At 52.0% G+C, this 23,687-nt stretch overlaps 1 protein-coding gene and 1 long non-coding RNA gene across 2 annotated transcripts in view; both read left to right on the plus strand.

Moving 5' to 3' along the window:
- LASP1 (LIM and SH3 protein 1) overlaps positions 1-16,689 on the plus strand; it is a 59,200-nt gene extending 42,511 nt beyond the window's left edge. The window contains exons 5-7 of the mRNA XM_037886875.2: positions 11,523-11,676; positions 12,024-12,121; positions 12,698-16,689. Of these exons, the coding sequence (XP_037742803.1) occupies positions 11,523-11,676; positions 12,024-12,121; positions 12,698-12,871 (426 nt within the window). The 3' untranslated portion in view covers positions 12,872-16,689. The remainder of the gene's footprint in view (positions 1-11,522; positions 11,677-12,023; positions 12,122-12,697) is intronic.
- A 2,134-nt stretch (positions 16,690-18,823) lies between these two features.
- Positions 18,824-21,315, plus strand: LOC122463918. Its single transcript, XR_006287674.1, has 2 exons — positions 18,824-19,739; positions 20,309-21,315. It is a non-coding gene; the product is annotated as an uncharacterized LOC122463918 (long non-coding RNA).
- The last annotated feature ends 2,372 nt before the right edge of the window (positions 21,316-23,687 follow it).

A 23,687-nucleotide genomic window follows, 5' to 3' on the forward strand; every position in this document is an offset into this window, starting at 1 on the left:
GAAGCTAAGGGCACTGCCTCGGGGTAGCGGGTGGCGAAATCTACCACCACCAGAATGTATTTCTTCCCCGACCGGGTCGTCTTGCTGAGAGGCCCCACGATGTCCATGGCCACCTTCTGGAAAGGCTCCTCTATGATGGGCAAAGGTCTCAAGGCCGCTTTCCCCTTGTCCCGGGCCTTCCCCACCCTCTGACAGGGGTCACAGGATCGGCAATACTGCCGGACGGTGGTAAAGACCCCGGGCCAGTAAAAGTTCTGTAGCAACCTCTGCCGGGTGCGCCGGATTCCCTGGTGCCCTGCGAGGGGGATGTCATGGGCCAGGTACAGGAGCTTGCGGCGATACTTCTGGGGGACCACCAGCTGCCTCCTGATCCCACAGGACTCCCCTTCCCCTGGGGGAGCCCATTCTCGGTACAGGAACCCCTTCTCCCACAGGAACCTCTCCTGGCAGCCTCTCCTCATGGTCTGTACCACCCTGAGGTCGGCCAGGTCCCTGAGCTTCCGCAAGGAGGGATCTTTCCTCAACTCGGCCTGGAACTCAGTGGTTGGGGAAGGGATGGGGCCCAGTTCCCCCTCAGTGGTCAGGTCTAAGGCCTCAGCCTCTCTGAGCCGTGCCCCTTGGCGCCCCCTCCCCACCCGAGTAGGGTCTTGAGCCTCCAGTGTGGTACCCTCCCCAGGGTCAGGTCGCAGTGCCCCTCGCCGGCTCTGGCTACGGGTCACAACCAGAGCGGTCTGGGGGTCGCTTGGCCAGTCCTCTAGGTCTCCCCCCATCAAAACTTCAGTGGGCAAATGGTGGTGTACCCCCACATCCTTGGGGCCCTCCTTGGCCCCCCATTTCAGGTGTACTCTTGCCACGGGCACCTTAAATGGGGTCCCACCCACCCCCGTCAGGGTCAGGTAGGTGTTGGGCACCACCCGATCTGGGGCCACCACCTCGGGCCGGGCCAGCGTCACCTCCGCCCCCGTATCCCAGTATCCATTGACCTTCCTCCCATCCACCTCCAGGGGAACAAGGCACTCTCTCCGGAGGGACAGCCCCGCACCCACCCTGTAAACCGAGCACCCTGAGTCCAGAGCCTCTAGCCCTCTGGCGGGGCTGGCCGGGGGTACTCTTCCCTCCTGAGCAGGTGGTAAACTGGTAGCTCCCCTTTCCTGCGTCGTCTGCCCCTCGTCCAGCTGAGTCCCTACCCAGTTAACCCTGGGTAGGTTGGGTCTGCTCAGTTTATCCCTGAGCCCGGGGCACTGGGCCCGTACGTGGCCTCTCTGGCCACAGTGATAGCAGCTCAGGTCACGTTGGTCCCCTCGAGCGGGTCGGAGGGGCCCGACACCAGGCGCTCCCCTTTGGAGGGGGTTCTCCCTATTTCCCCGCTGGGAGGCCCCATGGTGACTCTCTCTCTGCATCGGGAGGGGCCTGTTCTTTTGGGACTCCTCCCTGCTACCCCCTGACCGACTGTTCACAAACTCGTCGGCCAGCTGCCCTGCGTGCTGGGGGTTCGCGAGCTTTTTGTCCACCAGCCACAGCCTCAGGTCGGAAGGGCACTGCTCATACAGGTGCTCCAGTACGAACAGGTCAAGCAGGTCCTCTTTAGTTTGGGCCCCCGCTGTCCACTTGCGGGCATATCCCTGCATCCTGTTGACCAGTTGTAGGTAGGTGGCCTCAGGCGTTTTACGCTGACTCCGGAACCTTCTCCGGTACATCTCGGGGGTCAGCCCAAGCTCACGGAGCAGGGCCTGTTTGAACAGTTCATAGTCCCCTGCCTCTGCCCCTGTCATCCGGCTGTACACCTCCACGGCTTTGGGGTCCAGTAAGGGGGTGAGGAACTGGAGCCTGTCTGCAGGGTCAACCCTGTGCATCTCGCAGGCATTCTCAAAGGCCGTCAGGAAGCTATCTATGTCCTCCCCCTCCTTCCGCTGGGCCAGGAGGCACTTATCAAAGCCCCTTGCAGTCTTGGGTCCCCCCTCACTCACCACAGCCGGGGCCCCACTGCTCCTCAGCCTGGCCAGCTCCAGTTCATGCTGTCTTTGTTTCTCCTTCTCCTGACGCTCCCTCTCCTTCTCCTGACGCTCCCTCTCCTTCTCCTCCTGCTCATGTTGACGTTGTTTCTCCTTCTCCTCCTGCTCATGTTGACGCTCCCTCTCCTTCTCCTGACGCTCCCTCTCCTTCTCCTGACGCTCCCTCTCCTTCTCCTGACGCTCCCTCTCCTTCTCCTCCTGCTCATGTTGACGTTGTTTCTCCTCATGTTGACGTTGTTTTTCATGATCCTCCAGCTCCCTCATTTTCCTCTCCCTCTCCCATTCCAGCCGCATCCGCTCCAGGGATGGGGAGCTCCGCCGGGAGGATCCCCTGCTGGCTGCTGGGGTCAGGGTGCCCTCAGTATTCGCTGGGCTTCCCCCAACCCCTCCCCCAGGCATAGGTAGGAAGGGTCTCGGGGTGTCCTGGGCAGCAGTCTGACCCCTCCCAGCCTGGTCAGGCCCCAGGGCCCACGCTGCATCCCCCGGGCGGCTTCCCTCAGGGACAGGGATCGGGTCGTCCAAGCGATCCCTCTCTTCCAACTGGGCAATCAGCTGTTCCTTGGTGGACCTCCCAATGCGCAGCCCCCTCTGCCTGCACAGCTCCACCAGGTCGCTCTTAAGGCGTTTAGCGTACATCTCCCTGCTGGCCACTCGCAGGCTGGGCAGCTTTCCACGGTTTCCAGGAAAAACCCCTCGTGTGCCAGTCCTTCTTGAGGTCACCACCTCTTTGCCAGGGTCGAGCTGCAGACTCCTCCGCCCCTGGGACCGCTTGCTGCAATCCCCCGGGGGACCCTGTTACTGCAAAAGTCCTTCTCTCTGGTCACACACTCCCAGGGGTTAACCGCCCCCTGGAACCGTCTCTCTCTGAATCTTCAGCACACCTGGTCCCCGTCAATCCCCCTTCGTTTTACTGTTCCCCAGTCACTTACTGCAGGAAGCGCCGTTCACGGGGTGCAGTAGATCCCACCGCTGCCACCAGTTGTCACGGAGTGTGGGGGAGTCCAGGCCCTGCACCCCTCTTCCTGGGATTCACTGAGACTCTCAGCCAGCCAGTAAAACAGAAGGTTTATTGGACAACAGGAACACAGTCCAAAACAGAGCTTGTGGGTACACCCAGGACCCCTCAGTGAAGTCCTTCTGGGGGAGCAGGGAGCTTAGACCCCAGCCCTGGGGTTCCCTGTGTTCCTCCTCCCAGCCCCAAACTGAAAACTAAACCCACCCAGCAGGTTCCCTGCTGCAGCCTCCGTCCACATTCCTGGGCAGAGGTGTTACCTCCCCCTCCCCCTCCTGGCTCAGGTGACAGGCTCTCAGGTCTCCCGTCCCCAGGGCACATTCCCAGGTCAACACTCCCCCCTCCCTGCTGCTTCACATCGTCACACCCCAGCAATGTGGCTGGATTAAAAGTGGTGCACTAGAGACCCTGTATGTGCCTGACCCAGCAGTGGCTACTGTAAGGAGTACAAAACTGTTCGAGTCAGAGTCCCAGTCCAATGCTCATTGACTCACTAACTAGCCCTTAAGTCGTCTTCCCCCTACAATCCAAAAATAAGGTTCGTGTTTGAACTGAAAGGTAAGGTCACAAATCTGGGAGCCACTTAACGCGGTAGTTCAATCCTCTTGCAAATGGTCTGGGTTGGTACTCAGTTAGTTCCAGAGCTTGTATGATGCCATCCAGTCTAATTGCATTACTGTTTCTTCCCCACAAGCAGCTGGAGGGAGGGCCACCTGTGAGTGCATTTACCACACCCTGTGCAGGAGTGCATTGGGTTTGGTGTCACTCCTGCTTCTGGCAGTGTGAGATCTCCCACAGCTGCTTCCCGCCCTCTTAGGGTTTGAGTGGGCAGTGGCAGAGGGGGGTGGCCTGCACAGCATCTGCTTCCTCCAGAACACAGAGTTAACTAACCTTTAGCTGCTGCCCTGTGTGTATTTAACTTTCTTATCAGGCTGAGGCTGTTGCAAAACCAGTGTGGTCAAGGGCAGGATCCACAGAAGGTTGGTAGTAAAACCAGCCCTCAGTGCTGCAGCTTCACACATGATCTTGCCTGCAACTTTCCACTTGACAGCCTGCACCCATTTAGTTACTTCCCTTTCTTCAGAGATTTGGGGCTCTCTGATGCCCTAGGCCTTGGCTAGCACAAAGAGGCTGCAAAGCAACTGTAATGCTCCCGGAGAATACCCATGGAGCCCAGAGCCTCTCATTCCTATGCTTGGCTGTTCTCCAGCTGCCACGATACTCATGGTGGCCATGGCATGCAGGGTGGAAGCTTGGGCAGATCTCGTGTCTGCCTTAGTCAAGGGTAAGGCCTGAAATAGGTCCCAGGGCTCTGCACCAGCCCAGGGATGAACTGGGGACCTCCAAAGGCTAATGTAGTCCAGGGGCTGGCAAGATTCTGGCCTTGCCCCACCTCAGTTGGTAAAGATGGAGTGGCCAGATGGTGTCCTGACCAGGAAGCTGAGCTACGCCCTTCCCCATCCCCCAACCACCTCCAGAAGGAAGTCAAGGGCAAACAATTGCCCTTCTGTTAGTGTGTTTTTGTGTGTGGATCTCTACCAGCAGTAATGTAGGTGGTAAAGCTGTACCTAGAGATACTCCTCCCTAAGAATGTACGAGTGTCCTGGCCCCTCTCTGGGAACAGAGCAGATGCAGAGTCTCTGTAGCAGTGCCCTGAGAGGACAGCATTAGAGCCATGCCTTTAGCTGCTCTCTTTTTCAAATAGCCATTCAAACTTGGTCTGGCACAAACTTAGGAAAATGTTCCTCCCCTTCCCCTGGACAAAGCTTCCAAATTAGTCTCCTGCCCTGATCCTCTATGGCATCTTCTGTGAGCTAGTGAAGATCTCTGAAGGGTTGCAGCAGGGTTCCCACTTGCAGTGCTAAACCAGGTGCCCTTACATGATTGAGGTGAGACCAATTCTCCCCCGCCCCAGTCCACACACCCCTTTAGCCTGCAACAGTGAACGGGAAGGGATGAGCTTGGGAAGGGGCAAGAGCAATTTTATGTGGAGGATCTTCTCTGGGTAGGGGTGAAAGACCCAGTGGGAGAAGGGGAGCAAGATGCAGCCCTCTGGAGAGAGCAGGTAGCCATGGCAGCATGTAGTGTTGCACCATTATCCACTGTCTCCTTGGAACACTAAAGCATAACCCCTGGCGGGGGGGAGCTGGGACTGACTGGCAGGTCTGTCCCTCCCCATCTCCCATGCCAGTGCACTTCCAGCAGCCAGCTGGTTGCAGAGGAACTTGGTGAATGATTCACCAGGTGAGGGGTTGCTGCAGCCTGCTTCCCTGCCAGGCAGGTGTGGGGCACTGTCTCTAGTGCTAAATAGAAACAATAGCTTTGTTCTGGGCAGGTCAGCCGCTCCCAATCAATCCAGCAAGGAACAAGATCTGCACTGGCACCAATGGAGCCCTGAGCCTGTCTGCGCCATGTGGCGGCTCTGTCCTGCTCCTGAGGCTTCATGCAGTGTCCTGTGGATTTCAGGAGAGCTGCCCTGGGCCTTTAGCTTTCACTTCCCCTGAGCTGTCTCGCCCACCTCCCTCCCCAGCCCCAGGGCTGGGAGGATTCCCCATTGTGCTGTCTAGTGTTGGTCCTGCCGGCAGTACCCTCCAATAACTAAGAGCCTGGGGGTGCAGGCAGAGCTCTAAGGCTTATGGGGCGTTAGCAGCTGAGGTGGTACCTGGGCTGGGAGGTGCCTGGCCCGCAGCATGTTGAATTTATTTCTCCTAACCTTGTTGGGGAAGGGGGTATGCTCATGACAAATGCCAGTCTCTGCCCTGCCTCCCCAAACTTCAAAGCTTCTCTATGAATTGATAGAGTGGTGCCTCTCTCCAGAGGCTCTAGCAGTCCATGGCAAACATGGACAGCCACAGACACCTGTGATGGAAGATACTATAGCAGGGGAGTGATAGAACCCAGAGTCCTGATTCTCTGACCACGCAACAGCCCGGCCTTGTAAGCAGGGTGATGGCTGCCTCGGGTCTGGATTTCCACCCCTCTTGAGAAGTGGGATGTGGTTTTTTTTCCCACTGACTTTATAGAGCAAAATATTTTGCTCAGGGAAGTTCCCCTCCCAGAAGCAGCCCTCTGCGCCAGGCTTTCCCTCCTGCCTGCGCTTAGTGTCCTGCAGCAAATAACTGTTGAACCAGCCAACAAATGGGCTGCAGGTGTCTTCCGCATTGGCTGTGTATTCATTAACTCAAGTAGCTATTAATTTTTACACCCACGTCCAGGCGTTAACCCTTTGCCCTCCTGGCCTGCTGTTGAGCAAGAGTGAAGCAGAAACAGAGTGCGGTGGGAGACGGAAGGCTGTGATTGTGGTATGCAACCAGTGTGTCTTGGTGGCATCTGCTGCTACGCTTCTGAGCCTGCTTAGGCTGCTGAGCCTGTGATTAGGACCCCCTCTGATTTCTAGACCAAAATCTGTTTAATTGGGGTAGAGGTTCTGTAGATTGGCAGGATGCAGTGTGACAGGTGGCTGGGGAGTCCTCTGACCGCTAGCCCAGAGCATGTTGGGTAACACTTTGAAGGGTGCCCCAGCGCCACTTTCAAGAGTGATTTGAGCCTGAATCTCTTTCGCTTGGGTACCCTTGAAAACTACCCATTTCTGCTACAGACTGTTTAATATTAAATACTTTCTCTGAGGATCTCTTTGATCAGTTGATTCCCCACCCACGCCTGTGTGTACGCTCTGCCGGTTTGTAATAGATGGTTAAGGTAACTCTGCCAGTGCCCTGAACACCCCTGCCCTGTTTACGTACAATGTAGAGAGATGTTGGACATGCAGCTGAGGGGTGGCCTCCGGGCCACTGTCTACACTAGGACACATCCCTACACTCCACTGTTGCCACAGTCAGTTCAGATCCATCAGTGCCTTAGAGCTGCAGCTCAAGTTGTCCCGACACTGTGCACAGACCAGCCGCAAGAACAGCCGAGTGAGACTGCTGATCTAAAATGCAGATGCTCCCCTGCAGCACTGCCTGCACCAGTGTTACGGTAGACGTGGCTTGCTGGCTGCACTACCCTGGCGATTCCATCTGTGGCTGCTGGTTCCAGCCCAGCTTGGAGAGACTACACGGCTGGGAGCTGGACCCCGTGGTTCTCATGGGCTCTCTGTTTTCAGGCTGCTGGATGCGGTCTCCTTTGCTTTCGCTTGCAATCAAGTCATGGCTCTTCTCTACCATGAAGGTCACTGAAACTGGGCAGAAGGTAGCAACATGCCATCCTTGCTTTAATGGGAAGGGGGGCCTAACTATTGCCTCCAGAAAATACAATAGCACCCTCCATTCTTCCAGTTGGTTCCTTCCCAGCCATCTCCCTGACCCTGTTAACTGTTCAGGGCTCTATTGAGGAGGATTTCCCATAGCTGAACTTCCTCAGTGATGTGTAGGACAGATACCCTACCAGCAACCGTAAAGCATTCTCCTCATCAGGCTGATCCTCCTTTCCCCAGGGCTAATTCTGGAAGAATGCTTGGCATTTGGCTTTGTTTTGGGGTCTCTGTGGTGACAGGTTTGGGAAGGGAGACACATACCTGAAGCGCCATGTGCTAAACTTTCGCTTCACAGAACCTTAGTTTCATATCTGCCTTGGCTCATGAGGGAGGAGATGGATTTGGTGGGATTTAACTTGGCTCCTAGCAGATCACAAATAAGCAGGAAAGGCTCAAGACTGGAATAGCAAGGGGGCCTTTGCAGGCCAAAAATGGATGTCGGTGCACTGGAAGGAAGGATTCTGTCTGTCCTGGTCTTGCACCAGCTTCTCTCCTTGCTTTTAAGTACGAACACATACGAAGCACTTTGCTTAATATGTGGGGAGGGAGTTGACAGGGCTGGTGATATTTGCTCCAATCCTGTAGCATCGGTACCTTTAGAAGGATGGCCATATGCAGCATCACTGTGGGGGTGGAAACACAAGTAGCACCAGCCTCCCACTTAAGTAGGCTTGTCTGCCAAGTAAGGGTTGATTGAGACACTCTGTTGAAGCATCTGACTTGGTTCAGGGTCTCAGCGTTTTCAGTACAATAGAGGGTAACCCCGCCCTTCTTCGTCTGACTGAGAATCTGCCACCTATCACCTGGCCTTATCCCTGGCTCTGCCCTTCATATGGGTGGTGTGGGGGCTCTTGCCCCAGTTACCCATCATGGGTGCTGCCTCTAATCCTTACTGCAAAACATCTCCAGACTGGAGCTAGATAATCTGCTCCTTCCTGCTGTCTGAGAGCTGGCATTCAAAGGGTTAATGTGGGGAACCTAATTGAGGTGGTGTGGTGAGATGAATCTAATCTGTAGCCCTCTGTTTAGAGCCTCTACTGGGATTCCCTTCCCACACTCCCTGTTTGTCTCACTTTTTGTTATAAATACTGCGGCATTTGAATTGAGTAATTGCCCTCTGATTTCCTGGACAGCAGCCTCTCTGCTTCTCCTTTGCTGCCAAGCTCCAGGGCCTTAATTGGGTGCTTGGAAGTTGGGAGCATTCCCAGTTCCAGGAATCTAAGACTGAGCTGCTGTGCCCTCCAGGCCAAAGCCAGGAGCGATGGATTCTCCCCGAGCAGAGGGAGCCGACGCAGCCCTCCGCTCCATTCTTGCGGCAGCTATTAAAAGCAGCTGCAGCTAGCAGGGGTCAAAGCCCCGCTTCCCTGACTGTATGCGGGCACCATGAGACCCCAAACTGCCTACATCCTTGTGTAGTTAACAGTTTAGCTAAAGTGGCTCTCAGAGAAACCACTGTTTGCACCAGCGAGGGACGCAATCTACACCCCTGCCAGCTGTGTTCAAGCATGGTTCTAATCTTTGATGTGAGTAGGGCCTAAGTGTCAATTAAATAACTCCAAGCCAAGCTGCTGCTGGAGCAGTTCTGAGATCCCAGTAGAGGTGTGAAGGAGAGGGGGAGGGCTATGGTGGGGCTCTGAGATGAGCTGTGGGACACAGGGGCTACGTGCCAGGCTCTCCATGTAACTGAGTGAAGGCAACTTCTGGGGCTGGTTTTGGGGCCTGTTCTCTGCTTTAATGCTCCCTTGGCACTTGCTGCCACAGCATCAGGTGATCTGCTCAAAACGTCCTATAACATAGCAGTGCAGCTGTGATTGTAGCTTGTACAGCCCCCAGCACAGTGGGGTTCTGGTTCTTGACTGGGGCTTGTAGGTGCTACTGTAACACACCTACTGAATACTGTCCTGACTTGAAACACAAGACAAAGCAAGGGTCTGGGAGGGAGAGACGCTAACACTTGCACCCTCGCCTGCCTGCATTCCAATGGCAAATGACAGGCCACTGAGCCTGGAACATTGGTGGAAACGCAGCTGGAGTAGCCCAGGGCCTTGGTAACTGTGTGACTCTTTCCTGCCTGTGAAGCAGCGAGCCCAGGTACTGAAGATGGGGCTGTGCGTGTTCTCTGCTCCGGTCTCCTCCTCCGAGGAACACCGCTAAAGCAGAGCCATATTTGGGGGGGGCGGGGGGGGAATGTTCCTCAGCAGCCTCTGTCAGGTCAGGGAGACCTGAGGCCTCTTGCCCAGGGGATGCTGCAGGCTTGTAGCACCTCGTCACTATTGGAGGCGTTGCCATGGTGTGCAGCCTGAAAAGGGTGTTCTCGCCTCCACATGTGTGCTTCCAGTTTGTGCGGATGGCTGGAGTCCTACCGCCTCGCAAAGCCTCAGTGAGGAACAAGGATGCTGGGGTTACTGGAGAGAAGCGGGCCGCAGCGGAGGCTGGTGCTAGGTGGCTATTGCATTAGCCTTTCTTCTGAGGACTTCGGTCCAAACCCTGCCTTGGTCCTAAGTGGAAATGAGCTGGAACCAAATAAACCACGTCAAAGAGCGTTCCTGGCCTTAACCTGCCCCACTCAGACAGAAACTGTTGGTAATGCTAAGAGGCAGGGGTGCTGCAAGTCATGATCTAGGTGTATTGGCAGAGCTGCAGGGGGAGCCCAGGACTGGACTAGCAGGGGGGCTGTGGTTGGCACTGAGGGGCATCAGCAGAGGTATGGGGGGGATTCGAGGGCTGGCATATCAGGGGCTACAGGTCAAGTTCACTAACTGGCTGCACGCCCCTTGCTTCATCATGTCACTTCAGAGTCTTTCCCCCCCCCTCACCCTCTTTACTGCCATTATGGCAGATCCACTATAGCACACTGTGTGTGTGTACACACACACACACACTCTCTCTCTACACAAAACTATCACTCCAGGGGATGCCGCTGTCCATCTGCTGTCCCCAGGCATTTCTGAGCTGGCAAGAAAGCTGCACAGTGCTAATGGGAAGGGGATTTACAACCTCTGGTTTTTAGCGCTGCAGTCTTGGAATAATCCCTGTGGCATTCTTCCCTTCGGCCTTGCCCCATGGGCCTGGCCGACCTCCCTTGAGGGAGGTCTAAAGTAGCCAGCCCTGAGTCCAGCAGAGCTCGTCAGCTGACTTGAGCCTAGCAGTGTTCCTCATCGCTGTCCCTTCCAGCCCTCTCTGCAGGCCTGCTCAAGCACTGATGAGTGATGGGGCACTGTTTGTACAGTGGCTAACTCTAGCACAGGGGGTCCTGGTCCGTGCTGGGCTCCCAGGAGCTCACAAACAATGCATAAGATAGGACAGCAGGTGGCTACCGCCAGATGTGGGAGGAGTACAAGGACAGTGACAACAATGGCCAGCATCCTGGGCAGGGGTCCCAGCAGCCTAGGTGGCCGGAAAGCTCCTTTTCCATGAAGACCTAGTGGCACAAATGGGTCCCTCAGCTGAGGGCCCTAGAAGAGTGGAGCAGAGGTGAGGAGCTGATGCTGGGCAGCAAGAGGAACAGGAAACTGGCAGCCTGTCACCTGCCAGGAATCTGTCCAGATGAGTGTATGTGTATGGTGGGGGGAGAGACATCACCTCCCGTTTGTTAAACCCCCCAGCTGGGTGGAGGGGACTAGGACGAGCTCTCGCCCTGTCCCACAACCAGAGTTGTCTCTGGAATTGCCAGGAGTCTGCAGTGCCACCTGCTGGACTGGAACATGAATAGCAGGAGTAGTTTTCGAGCGGTCCCAATGCAGCCTTTTTCAGGCAGTATGTAGGATTGGCTGGGCCAGAACTGTCTGACATCCGCTAATGCTGTGACCCTTCAGGACAGGCAGCGAGGGCTACACAATTGAAACTGCCTGGTGGAATCCTAGGTGGGCAGAACGTAAATAGCCTGGATGTCCTGGCCGGATTCTAGCTGCCCCTTGTGAAAAGGGCTGTGGGATTGATGATCACAAAGATGGCCTCTCCAGCAGCAGCATGCAGAACCAGGCTATGGGCCTGGCACGCTAGAGTAGCACCCAGTGCACCTAGACAATTTCACTGAGGCTTGGCCCAGGTGAGGTCCTGCTGGGGCTGTAGCCCCGGGATTGTGAAGGTCCTGGCTCTGGTCTCTGCTGCACTAATGGGTGTGATGCAACTGGTTTTGTGTGGGGGACGCTCTTAATGGGTTGAAACCTGCTCACCGGGGACAGGCTCCCGTCTGGACAAGGAGCCCCCGGCACTGTTCTAATTCCAAATTCCTTCTTTGTAGATCAAGTACCATGAAGAATTTGAGAAGAGCAGGATGGGCCCAAGTGGCGGCGAGAGTGGTGAGATGGAACGCAGGAACTCCCAGGATAGTGCCAACTACAGGAGACCTGGGGAACAGCATCAGCCGTCCCCTCCTGTCCAGCCCAGCAGCCCTGGTAAGGAGCTCTGAACGCTCTCTGGTTACGCAGATCACGGCCTGTCTCCTGCACAACCTCCTGCTTCTGCCTTCATCTTCTGACACCGGTGCCCCAAAGAGGCCAGGCTTCAGTTCTCTGCCTGCAGTGGGACTGTGGAAGTCCATGCCCAGTGGTACGGAACTTCTTCCCAACATGAATGCGCACTCGTGGCTCCCCGTTAAAGGCGCCCCCCCCCCCCCAGGGCTATGAATGAGGCTCGTTCCAAAGAAGGGCAGCATCCCTGAGAAATGCAGGGCGCTGGGGTCTCCATAACCCAATACTCTTTGGCAGTTTGCCATGACTAACGAGGCCTGTTTCTTTCCCAGCCTACCAGCAGCAGCAGCCTCCATCTCAGTCCTATGGCTTCAAGGAGCCTGCAGCACCGGTCTCTACACAGCGTAATGCCCCTTCTGGAGGAGGAGGAGTGAGTATAGCCCAAAGGGCGGCAATAGTGCTAAACCTACCAAGCGCTGACACTAGTTGGCGGGATCCCAGTAGTGGCCGCTAGTGCCGGTCAGTGTTTTGCTCCAGTCATGCAACCTATCCCAGTGGCTGCAAACCCTCTTGCTTGGGGGTGAGGGTCAGGTAGATGGGGGGGCCCACCCCTCATGCTATCCTGCAGCCACTATCAGGACTCATGCTCCTTGTCTCCCGTTACTTTGCCTTTTGGCTGCCCTCTACCTAAGGTGCATGGTGGGGGAAGAGCTTGAACTCTGCCTCCTGAGCCCCCCCACAGCCCAGTGTCTGGCCTGCTGTGAGCTGGGCCCAGCACCGCAGCTCGCTGACCAGCGGAGCTGTTGCTACAGAGCCCAGGAGTGGATCCTTCAAAGCTCAATGCCCCTCGACTCCCCTTGATTGCAAGCTCTTCCCCATAGAAAGCCCAACTGCTCTGGGGGGGCTCTGCTGGCTGGAAGGAGAGCAGGGGCAGTTGCCATGAAGGGGCTGCGGGGGAGCTAGAGCCCCCCGTGTGTTGCTGACCCCCCCTCTCCCTGCCCCCCAGAAGCGGTTCCGTGCAGTCTATGACTACAACGCTGCTGATGAAGACGAGGTCTCCTTCCAAGACGGGGACACCATCGTTAACGTGCAGCAGATCGACGATGGTTGGATGTATGGCACGGTTGAGCGCACTGGGGACACCGGCATGCTCCCTGCCAACTACGTGGAGGCCATCTAAGCCGTGGCCAAGGGGGCGTGGAGTGACACCCAAGGCCCTCTGTCATGTCTCTCTCGCCCAGCATCCCTTCTCCGCCGCGTTCTGCCATTACTCCATCAGAGCTGCACCCCTCGCCCATCAGTACTCTGCAGCGGGCTCTGGTTTCTCTTGCCAATTTAGCTTTGTTTTGTAGGTATTATAGCTCTGTTGGGACTAGGTGGGAGACCTGTCCAGGGACCACTCGGGCTGGCCCCAACATTGCAGCTTTCCTCTTCTAATCTCTTCACCCCCATCTTTCTGAAGGGATGGGAGCCTAGCTACCAGGCGCATGCCCTGTATCCCCAGGGAATATGAGGAAAGCAACTGGAATAGCTGTGATCCTGAGCTAAGAAAGGATCCCAGCTGACCCATCTGATTAAGACCAAACCCATCCACCTCTGCTGGGGACCAATCCAAGCAGCTGGAGTGGCAGCAAGGGACCAATGACTAGTGTGTGTCCCCTTAACAGCAAGTTAAGGGAGGGGGGTTAGTAGGATCCCCCTCTCTAGAGCCATGAGTACCTCCCAACTGTAGGGAGGGGTTAGCTAGCACCAGGGAAGCCTGCAGGGATCTCTCATTGGGCCATCCCCAGTCGCCTCTCCCACCTCATCACCTCCGTTAAATGTTTCCATTCAGTCTCTCGCGCTCTCTCTCCCTCCCACTTCCCATTTTTCACTCTTAAAACTTCATATACAGTCAAAACTTAAACAAAAAATATTAGTTCCAAAGAATCTAAGATCAATCAATTTTCAGCTTTTTTTAAATCTGTTTTTCGCTCTGTTCCTCTAGAGTTTTCCTTGGCTGTTGGGCTGTGTCAGTGCCTGCAGAGGTGCTGGGATCCCCAGGGTCTGACTGGGACAGAGGCAGAAGTGGCAGGCGGTGGGGCTTTGGGGCTGTGGTCCTTCGAACAGGGTAGGGCTCTCAGAAGCAGCATCGCACAGGCCTGGCCATGCCCTGTGAGCTACCCTGGATTGAGTCAACTCCTCTCAGGACCATCTCTACACTCTGTGGGGTGATTGATTGATTGCTGCACTGGGAGTGAGGAGTAGCCCATGGGCTGCTTATGCTTGACGCTGGATGAGCTGCTTGTGTTTGGAGAGGGGCAGAGTGTGACTCCCTGCCTCCCCCATGGTCATCCAGGAGTCCCCATGGGGGGTGGGGAGGAAAGCGATACCCAGAACCCCCTCTATTGGAATGGTATTTGGTTCTAGAGGGAAGGGCTCGTGCACCTTCCAATCAGCGTCTGCATTTCACAGCAGCAAATTCCTTTTGATCCCTTACATAGAAGGGTTATTTCTCACCTTGCTCAGCAGCTTTCGGCCCAGGGTCACTACTTACTCTCCCATCCCCGCTGCTGGATCAACACGCTGCCTGCGTGGCTCTGGGGAGCGGTTCCTAGTCTCTAGTGCACCACCTATTGCCCCCATGGCTGTTTGGAGCCACTGACTGCTCAGTCTGGCCCTGCTTTCATCCTATGCCCATGAACAAACTGAGCTGACCCTGGGAGAAATTCTGTCACAAGTGGCTGGCGGAGATGTCATGAAAGAGGTGTGAGGTGTCTTGGGGTTTTTGAGGGGCAAAAACCAGGGACTGGCTCTACCAAGTTCCAGTTAGTTTCTGCTTTGCACTGGCATGTGCCTCACTCAGCGGGAGCCACTACTGGGACTGTGGTTCTGGAGAGCAGGGGCAGGGAGGTAGAACAAACCTCCCCACACAACAGTCAGCCAACCCTCAGCTGGAAGGAGGAGAGGGAGCCAGCCAGTTCCATCTGTGCCTTTCCCAGGGGCAGCAGGGCCAGTTCCAGTTCCAATTCCATTCCAGTTTGAGCTGAGATGTTTACAGCCTCCTCTCCGTGGAGGGGGAGAGTCAGTGGCAAAGGGACCAGGAAGGGCAATGAGCAGATACATTCCGCCTCCAGCTTCTCTGCATTCTCACTGGGTCCAGGCTGGTGGTAGACATTCCTGGCTGCTGCTGGCTTGGATCGCATCAGGGACCAAAACTTCAAAGCACATCCCCAACCCAACCCAATGTTTTGGGCCCAGGGGCCACTATAACTGGAAATCTATATGCAGGGAAGATGATACTGTGTTGTCCTTGGTTAAGGAAGCTGGGCATTGAGAATAGCTAGCTATGAATCCTCCCGTGTTTCCCCAGTGGATCAACTCTGCTGCCCTCTCTGCCTTGGCATGCTAAGACCCACTCCCTGGTGCCTTTCTCCCTCTCAACTGGAATTCCATGTAGCATGACTGCCCTCATTATCCCAGGGGAATCTGACCTGATGGTGCATTACAGGGGAGGCTCTTTAAGGTGCATCCAGTGAGGTGGTCTGTAAGTTCTAAGCAGACAGGCCTGGCTAAATGTTCTGTAATTTTTAATTGAGTTTTGATATCTGGCTTTAAGAGTCAACGTGGGGACTAAGCTGAGAAGCACGTCAGTTTCAGAGTCTTCCTGATGCGTGCCCCTTTCTCGCTGAGCGCACTGGAGACCTCTGCTTGTTCCAGTGCACTGTTCCGGGTTTACCCCTCTGTACACTTCCACTTCTGCTCCGTACACTCTTAACTTGGTGCTGCCCTTTCAGGGGAAGGGAGAAACGGGCTGCTAGGTTCTTAAAATGGGGAAGCCACCCCTGAAATATGGAAGAGAACTCCACACACGGCCTCTCCTCTTTCTCATGCGCTTGTTGTTTCACTTCCAGAAGCACAATGGAGATGCAGAAGGGTGCCTAAGGGACACTGAATTGAAGGTGAAATGTTTGCGTGAGGGCCTAAGGGGTGGGTGGCAGAAGCGAGCCCTGAAACACGTCCCTTCCTAGTCTCTCTGGTAGTTGCTATAGTGCTGAAGCTTGTATGGGCAAGAGGGTCTCTGGTCTCCTGTCCCCAGATCAATGTACTGTACTAAAACGGTTGATGAGCTGTTCCATCACACTGGACGAGCTAGCTAGCAGCAGGCTGGGGGATAATGGTGAACCTTCTGTTTTTAACCAGCTTTCCTGTTCATCTGTGGGAGACTTGGGAGTGGCGTGGGTGAAAGGGGATGCAATCAGCCTTGGGCAGAGCATAAAAGTGACAGCGATGGGCTGTAGGGAATTGAAATCCTTGTGGTGCTGAAACATGTGAGCACAAGACCTGGGGGAATGGAGAGGTGCACATTCCTGATCACTGATACTCTGTTCTTAGAGCCAGTTGTCTGGGGAGGGGGGGAAGTAAAAATGTGAATAAACCTTTTTTAATGGACCAAATAAAAACACAGGAAACTAAGTTTTTGGGCCTAAAACTTTTTTAATGCTACCTTGAAACTCTTGTCCCTCCCGTTCCCCTGCCTTCCCCCTTCCTTTTTTTTTTCTTCTGCCATGGAAAACAGACATCTTACTGCTTGATTTCTGCCTTCTCTCTGACTTATGCACTTTTTTGCCTTTTTTTTCATAGCTGAAAAAGTACCTAAACCTGTATTTAAAATAAATAAGTAAAATCTTTAAAAAAAAAAAAAAAAAAAAAAAAAAAAAAAAGATAAAGATAAAAGCTAAATTGCATCATTGTAACCATTTCATTAATGTGTTTTTGTGTTTAAACAAACAAGTCTTACATCTTAGCTTTCCAAGTTGCATTTCAGTGCCAGGTTTAGATCTTTTTTTTTATTATTATTATTGGTGGGTTTTTTGTCTGTATATTTCTTCTGGTGGGCCTGAACACCCCCCAGAAAATGAAATTTTATTTGGCCTTTTTAACTGAACCATTCAATGGAACAAACCAACAAATTCTCTTCCCGGTTTATTCAAATTTAAAATAAAAGTATAATTTTTACCTACTGACTGCTCTGGTCTTAATTGTGTTTTTAATTTTCCTCTGGCTTTAAACAGGTTACCAGCTGTGCTGGAAGAGGGAGGGCAAGTAACAAAGAGGAAATTAATTTGAATCAGGTGTTTTTTTTGTTTTTTTTTTTTTTGGATTAAAAACAAAACTTTTTTCTGTGATGAGTGTGGTGCCCAGTGAAGTCTATTGGGAGCTAAATCAACATCCACACTTCTAGCTACCCGCAGGGCTCAGCTCTACCTCTGCTATGGAGGAGAATGGTTGTGCTTAGACCACTTACCTGGGCTTTCAGAGACCTGGGTTTCATTCCCAGTCGACTGTGGACTCCCTGTGTGACTGTAGCCATGTCGCTTAGGCCCTGATCCTTTACAGGTATTGAGGTTCCATTGAAATTGGTTACAAACCTAAACATCTCTTGAGGATCTGGGCCTTACACCAAGCCTTTAGCTACCTGGCCCAAATTTTCAGAGCTCCACCACACTAGCTGTCTGGTAGCTCCCCCTGCACCCTGGTCTCCCTTATATCTGTTTGGTTAACCTCTGTGCCTTCAACCCCTCTGCAGAATGGGGAAAATACCTCCCTTCCCCACAGAGGGGAGGATAAATCTCTGAACAAGGTTCTCCGATACCATTGTCATGAGAGCTATAGAAGTCAGTAAGTTTAGCAAGGTAAAACATTTGGCAAAACATCCTGGCTTTCTATGCCCTCTCTGTGGCAATGATCAATTGGTCAAATTGGAAACCTTTTCCTATAGAGGGGGAAACTCCCTTTCCAGTGTACCTGGTCATACTTGAACTTTGAATGCCTCTTAAGTAGCCCATCATTCCTCCAGCTGATGACTAAATCCCAGTGGCAGAAAGCAGGGGCTAGTGCTTCACTTTGGGTGTTGGAGCCATGCAAGGTGGGATTTTCAAGGATACCTGAATGATTTAGGAGTGGAAAGTCCCCTGAAAGGAGAGAGAGAGAGAGAGAGGAATATTACATGGACCTACTTGAGGGGGGATAAAGGTCACCATTACTTTTAACTCCCTCCCATGAAAATAGGTGTTCTGGTGAAAATAAAGCAAGTAGCAGTGGATCTGCAGGGAGCAGCTGCGTCAGACTCCGAAGAAGGAAAAGTTTTGCAGGTCCCCTTTAAACGGGTTCCATGTCACTGCATCAAAAGGGCTTTGCTTGTCATGCCAGGGGAAAGGTACCAACCTGGCAGTCAAGAGCCGATGACTTCCAGTTCTACAGCTGACTTACTGGGACCCACCAGCACTGTCTCCGCTGTTGCAGGTTTCTGCTTGGAGTGAATCTCAGAGCCCGGGTCTAGGCCCTCGGGTATTGTGCTACTGTGCTAAAAATAGCTGTGTAAAGGTTTAGCTTCACAGCTGTTTTTAGCACTCTCGCATGAGCCCCAGTCTATAGATCCAGGCTCTGAAAGGCACTGCTGCAGGTTTCTGCTTGCTGTGTAGACATGCTCTGTGTGAGTCACTGAGAGAGAGTATGCTCCTGTGGCCAGTAGAGACTGAAAATGTGGGTTCCATTCCTCCTTCTGTCAGACTTCCTGTGTGACCTTGGGCAATCACTTAAATCTCTCTGCCTCAGTTTCCCTCCTGGAGATAAGATGCCCTGTCTCCCAGCCTTTGACTGTCTTGAGTATAAGCTTTTTGGGACATAAGAACATAAGGCTGGCCAGACTGGAGCAGACCACTGGACCATCTAGCCCAGTATCCTGTCTTCTGACAGTGGTCAATGCTAGATGCTTCAGAGGCAATGAACAGAACAGAGTGATTTATTGAGTGATCTAGCCCCTGTTGTCCATTTCCAGCTTCTAGCAGTCAGAGGTTTAGGGACACCCAGAGCATAGTCAGCAATGCAGCCCTATCTTGGCTGATGGACATATCCTCCATGAACATAGCTAATTCTAGGTTTCAGAGTAGCAGCCGTGTTAGTCTGTATTTGCAAAAAGAAAAGGAGGACTTGTGGCACCTTAACGCCTAACAAATTTATTTGAGCATAAGCTTTTGTGAGCTACAGCATCCAATGAAGTGAGCTGTAGCTCACGAAAGCTTATGTTCAAATAAATTGGTTAGTCTCTAAGGTGCCACAAGTCCTCCTTTTCTCATCATCACTGTCTCTCTACAGCCAGCCATGCAAAAACACAGCAAGCCCCATGTTCCATGGTGATGCCTTAACAGGGCAGCTCAGGCCTGCATTGGGATGCCCAGAAAGGCACCAACCTATCCAGACCTGCTGGAGTGATGAGTGGGGTTTATAAGTGAGCCCCAGCCCCACAACATGTCCGACAGTACTAAAAGTCTGAGCCATAACAAAAGCAGCCCCCAAGGGGCTGTCCCATTGCCTCGCTCCTGCCTGTGCCTCTGCCCAGCCAGGGCCCATAGCTGCAAATATTAGCAGCAACACAGCCAGCTAGCTCGGCCTCCTGAGAACCAGCTGCAGCCTGGCACTTGGTCTGTTCGAAATAGCGGGTCGCAAAGCAACTCTTCCTGGAGGTAAATTACTGTCGCTAGCTCTGCGGCGGGCTGAGCTCCTTTGTGTACAGTCGGAGCCTTAGGAGCCCCGGGGGGGCTGCCTTTGGACCCTCCTCCACAGTTTGAACCTTTGCTCTCCAACCCCACCCCTCCTTTTTATTTTTTTAAACTCTGCTGTCATCCTTGATGAAAAGCTTATAGCTCAAGCTGATCAGGCATCCTCACTCTGCCCTCCGGCTGGGAGAGGAGGGAAATACTGTGGGGGCTGGGGAACGAGATCTGGGCTAGTCCTTGTCTCTGCCATTACAGCCACCGTGCCTGCCTCCCTCACTGCAGCAGCATCTCCGGCTCAGGCTCTCCCTCCCCTGCAGCCCAAACAGGCAGCCTGTGCCCCTGCCTCCGCCACATCCACCATGCTGGATATTTTCATCTTAATGTTTTTTGCCATCATTGGCCTGGTGATCCTCTCCTACATCATCTACCTGCTCTAGGAGCCCCAACAACAGTGCAGGGGAAGGATGAAGCACTGCAGCCAGCCATCCTGCCAGTCAAAGCATCGTCCAGGTGAGGATTTGCTGCTGACGGTCACAAGCCATTTTAATTACTGGGGAATAAGGTGATGGTTAGTTTCGTTTGCAATGCTCTTGTTTTCAGCCAGTGCTCTCACAGGCTTTCTGATCCAGACATGCTGCTGGCATCACAAAAGCCATTTCCTGCACAGTAGCTGATGTGGGGGGGAGGAAGACACATTTTTGTTAAATCAGGCTGCTTAGAATAGTTAAATAATCTATTATTTTTTCCTCCAGTTCTATCAGTTACTCCCAATCAAATTAAGGGCTTTCTGCTGCCATTAATAACCATGCTGTGTGCGCTAGAGCTTTCTGGTCCCACTGAGAAAGAAGTAAAATATAATGTGAGCTATAGATAAAATAAGTGAGTCTGGTTGGTTGCATGCTTTGAATGGAGGCAGATGGGTGTCTTGCAATATCTGGTGCTCTCGCTCATCATTTTAGCAACAGCTCCCACGTTCCCACTTTCACTGCCCAGTTGATAAAAAAATCTGACGCCTTTTGCCACTTGTGTTTCTATATGTGCAGTTTTCCCATCCTTAAGTGTGTTTGGGATTTCTGCAGCTCTCAGGCCTGGGTCCGACAAGTATCACCTTTTCCTCAGCAGCAGCAGCCATGCCAGAGCCATCAGGAGAAAGAGTTAACCCTTTGCAAGCAACCCGCTTCCTGAGCAGCTGGAGAGAGGAAAACCCCAGGAAGAGCAGCCATTTGACAGTGCAGATATCAAGACTTATAAATGCCCTTGACAGAATGTCTGAGCTGTAATGCATTTGAAGAGCAAATACAAAGCGACCTGGCCTCAAGAATGGACAGAGAGAGAGAGAGAGAGAGGGCGCGTGTGTGATAATGAAACCTCACTATGGAGAAGTGTGTTGTTTTGTTTGCCATGCTGGTATTAAGGAAATGTAACTTCATTGTTCCGTGGCCACATAGTTATCCCCCCTTCTTGGGAAAAATACCTGCTGGTTTTTAGTTTTAGAAAGTATATATATATTTTAATTAAAAAAATTAGAAAAGATTAAAAAAGCAACACAAAATGAGAGCAAAATCTGAATATCACAATAGTATCTTATGCAGACATGTCACCTTTCATTTTAACTGATCACCCACTGTTTATCACTGGGCATTGCTAAAATGCAGCCACTTCTGGGGTGGAGGGTGGCAACTAGCTAGAACACTTCAGGAATGGCAGCAGGAATTTTGGACAAGGACTATAAAGGAAAATCCCTATGCATAAGAAAGATACAAGGGATCAATGGGAGGTCAGAGCTTAATTTACCACTGCTTGGAGAGGTTTGAGTGAGAGGCTCTGGGGCCTTTTGGGAAATTTCCCTGTAGGCCAACGTGATCCTGAATCAAGCCACTGCCTCTGTGTATTATCCCCCTTACACAGCCTTCTAGTGTGCAGGACCAGGAGGGGTCTGGAGTGGGGAATGGGTGGGAAAGAGAAAAGAGGCCAAAACACCAGGGCCAAGATTTTAAAAAGTGGGCACTTTTGGTGCCCGTCTTGGACAGTCCATATTCGTGGCCACTTCCACAAAGCTCAACCCACTCCCAGTGCTTGAATTATAGGAACAAAATGCCCATGGGCCCTAACCTTTTGTCGACTCAGTAGCAGTGAGCAGTGCAGGCATAGAGCACTGGCCTGACTGCTGCAGTCATGTTTAATTCTTCCTCACCCTCCAGACACTTTTTATTTTGGACAAATGCAAACAGTTTTCTGGAGTTAAAAATGGAATGAACAACGACATGAAAGGCTCAGTCATCCACTACTGTGTAATAAGCATCACATGTAATGTTTATTTCAGATTGTATTGTATAATGAAAACAACTCTCCTAGAAGGTAAGATTTTTGTATGGCTGGATTCCCCCTGCAGTTAATTCTTGCTGGGAAGCAATACACCCCTGGAAATAGAAGTTTTGTAATGGAAAAAATCTTGATGCATCCTTAACTCACATGACCTAGAATCATAGAATATCAGGGTTGGAAGGGACCTCAGGAGGTCATCTAGTCCAACCCCCTGCTCAAAGCAGGACCAGTCTCCAACTAAATCATCCCAGCCAGGGCTTTGTCAAGCCTGACCTTAACAATTTCTAAGGAAGGAGATTCCACCATCTCCCTAGGTAACGCATTCCAGCGTTTCACCACCCTCCTAGGGAAAAAGTTTTTCCTAATATCCAACCTAAACCTCCCCCACTGCAACTTGAGACCATTACTCCTCCAACTGTCATCTGCTACCACTGAGAACAGTCTAGATCCATCCTCTTTGGAACCCCCTTTCAGGTAGTTGAAAGCAGCTATCAAATCCCCCCTCATTCTTCTCTTCCGCAGACTAAACAATCCCAGTTCCCTCAGCCTCTCCTCATAAGTCATGTGTTCCAGTCCCCTAATCATTTTTGTTGCCTTCCGCTGGACATTTTCCAATTTTTCCACATCCTTCTTGTAGTGTGGGGCCCAAAACTGGACACAGTACTCCAGATGAGGCATCATTATAATTAGGAGGAAATTTACTCTGAATTGTAGTGTTTGTGGCTTATATAAGCACTTTTGGGGTACAAGTGGCAAGAATAATTTGAAATTTGTTGATAAGACTTTCAAAAAAAAATGTTTACATAAAGATGGGAATTATGGTTATCATTGCCAGCTGAGTACTTGACATAGTACAATTTCCTGTCAGTACAAAATTTCCCGAGGGAGAAGTACAGTGCGTATATCTTTGCCTGTAGATCCAAATTGATGTTCTCCAGTGCATCTGCTTCAGCCCAAATTGCATTACACAGCATACCACTGCCAGGGCCCAATTGTGGGTCACAGTCAGGGCTTTAAAAAGGGTGAGACCCAAAATGAGGAACCTAACCCTTCTCTCCACCCCCACAAAACAGTTAAAATGGAAACTCTAAATGTTATGGGAAGCAAATCTTGAATATAAATAAAATGTTCAATAACCTCAGTTTCATGAGTCTGTATTTCTGATGTCAACAATCTAAAGTGATATAGACTGAGAGAGCAGCAAGGAATGTGTGGAATGGCGCTTCAACTGGGTGTAAAACCAGGGACACTAATTATATCCTTCTATAAATGCTTTCTTTCCCCAAAGGACTTTAGCAACCTAACCAACTATGTATAACAATCACTTCAGCCATATCCCAAATGCAACCAATTCGGCAGTGGAATGTGGCAGCTGTTTCACAAGCACTGCCAACGCTACACAACAGCTGAAGATGGGAAATGATGAATCCCTTATCCAATTGAAACTGCAGGGGGAGTTTTATGTAGGAGGAACGTAATTGCCCAAGATGAAATTTAGCCAGGATATCAGGACTAATATCCCTACTCTTTCAAGAGCTACTGTGTGATCTTTAGTGATCAGAACTGTTGTCTTTTCCTATACAAACAGATTCAGGGTGAACTCTTGATTGCATTGTAGTTAATGGGAATTTTGCCATTGACTTCAATGGGGCCAAGATTTCACAGAGCATTTCTAGGAGCTCAGCGCCCCTTTAACATCATAGGGACACCAGTTCAGTACTGACTCAGAAGAAAAAGTACCAACTCCTGAATTGTCATCATCACCAATTCCTTTAGCACATTGGGTTTTCCTCAGTCTCCCATTTGATTATTGACTTAATTAGTGTAATGATGCTTAATAATGCCCCTTCCCCTACTCTGTGTCTGTCTTGTCTATTTAGATTGTAAGTTCTCTGGTGGCAGGGCCACCTACTGCTATGTGTTTGTACAGTGCCTAGTACAATAGGGCCCATTCTTGGTAGGCCTGAAGGCACTACCCTAATAAACATGGTTAGTAATAAGAAATTTGGGAGATCTAATGGGATCCTGACACAAGACTGTCTGGCTGCAAAGCTGGCTGTGCTGTTTTTCAGTTTAAACAAATCTGTTTGGGAAGTCCTGTTTCAGGACAAGAGGTGTGAACTTCAGTTGTTT

This window comes from Chelonia mydas, chromosome 27 (assembly GCF_015237465.2).
Source record: "Chelonia mydas isolate rCheMyd1 chromosome 27, rCheMyd1.pri.v2, whole genome shotgun sequence".
NCBI lineage: Eukaryota > Metazoa > Chordata > Testudines > Cheloniidae > Chelonia > Chelonia mydas.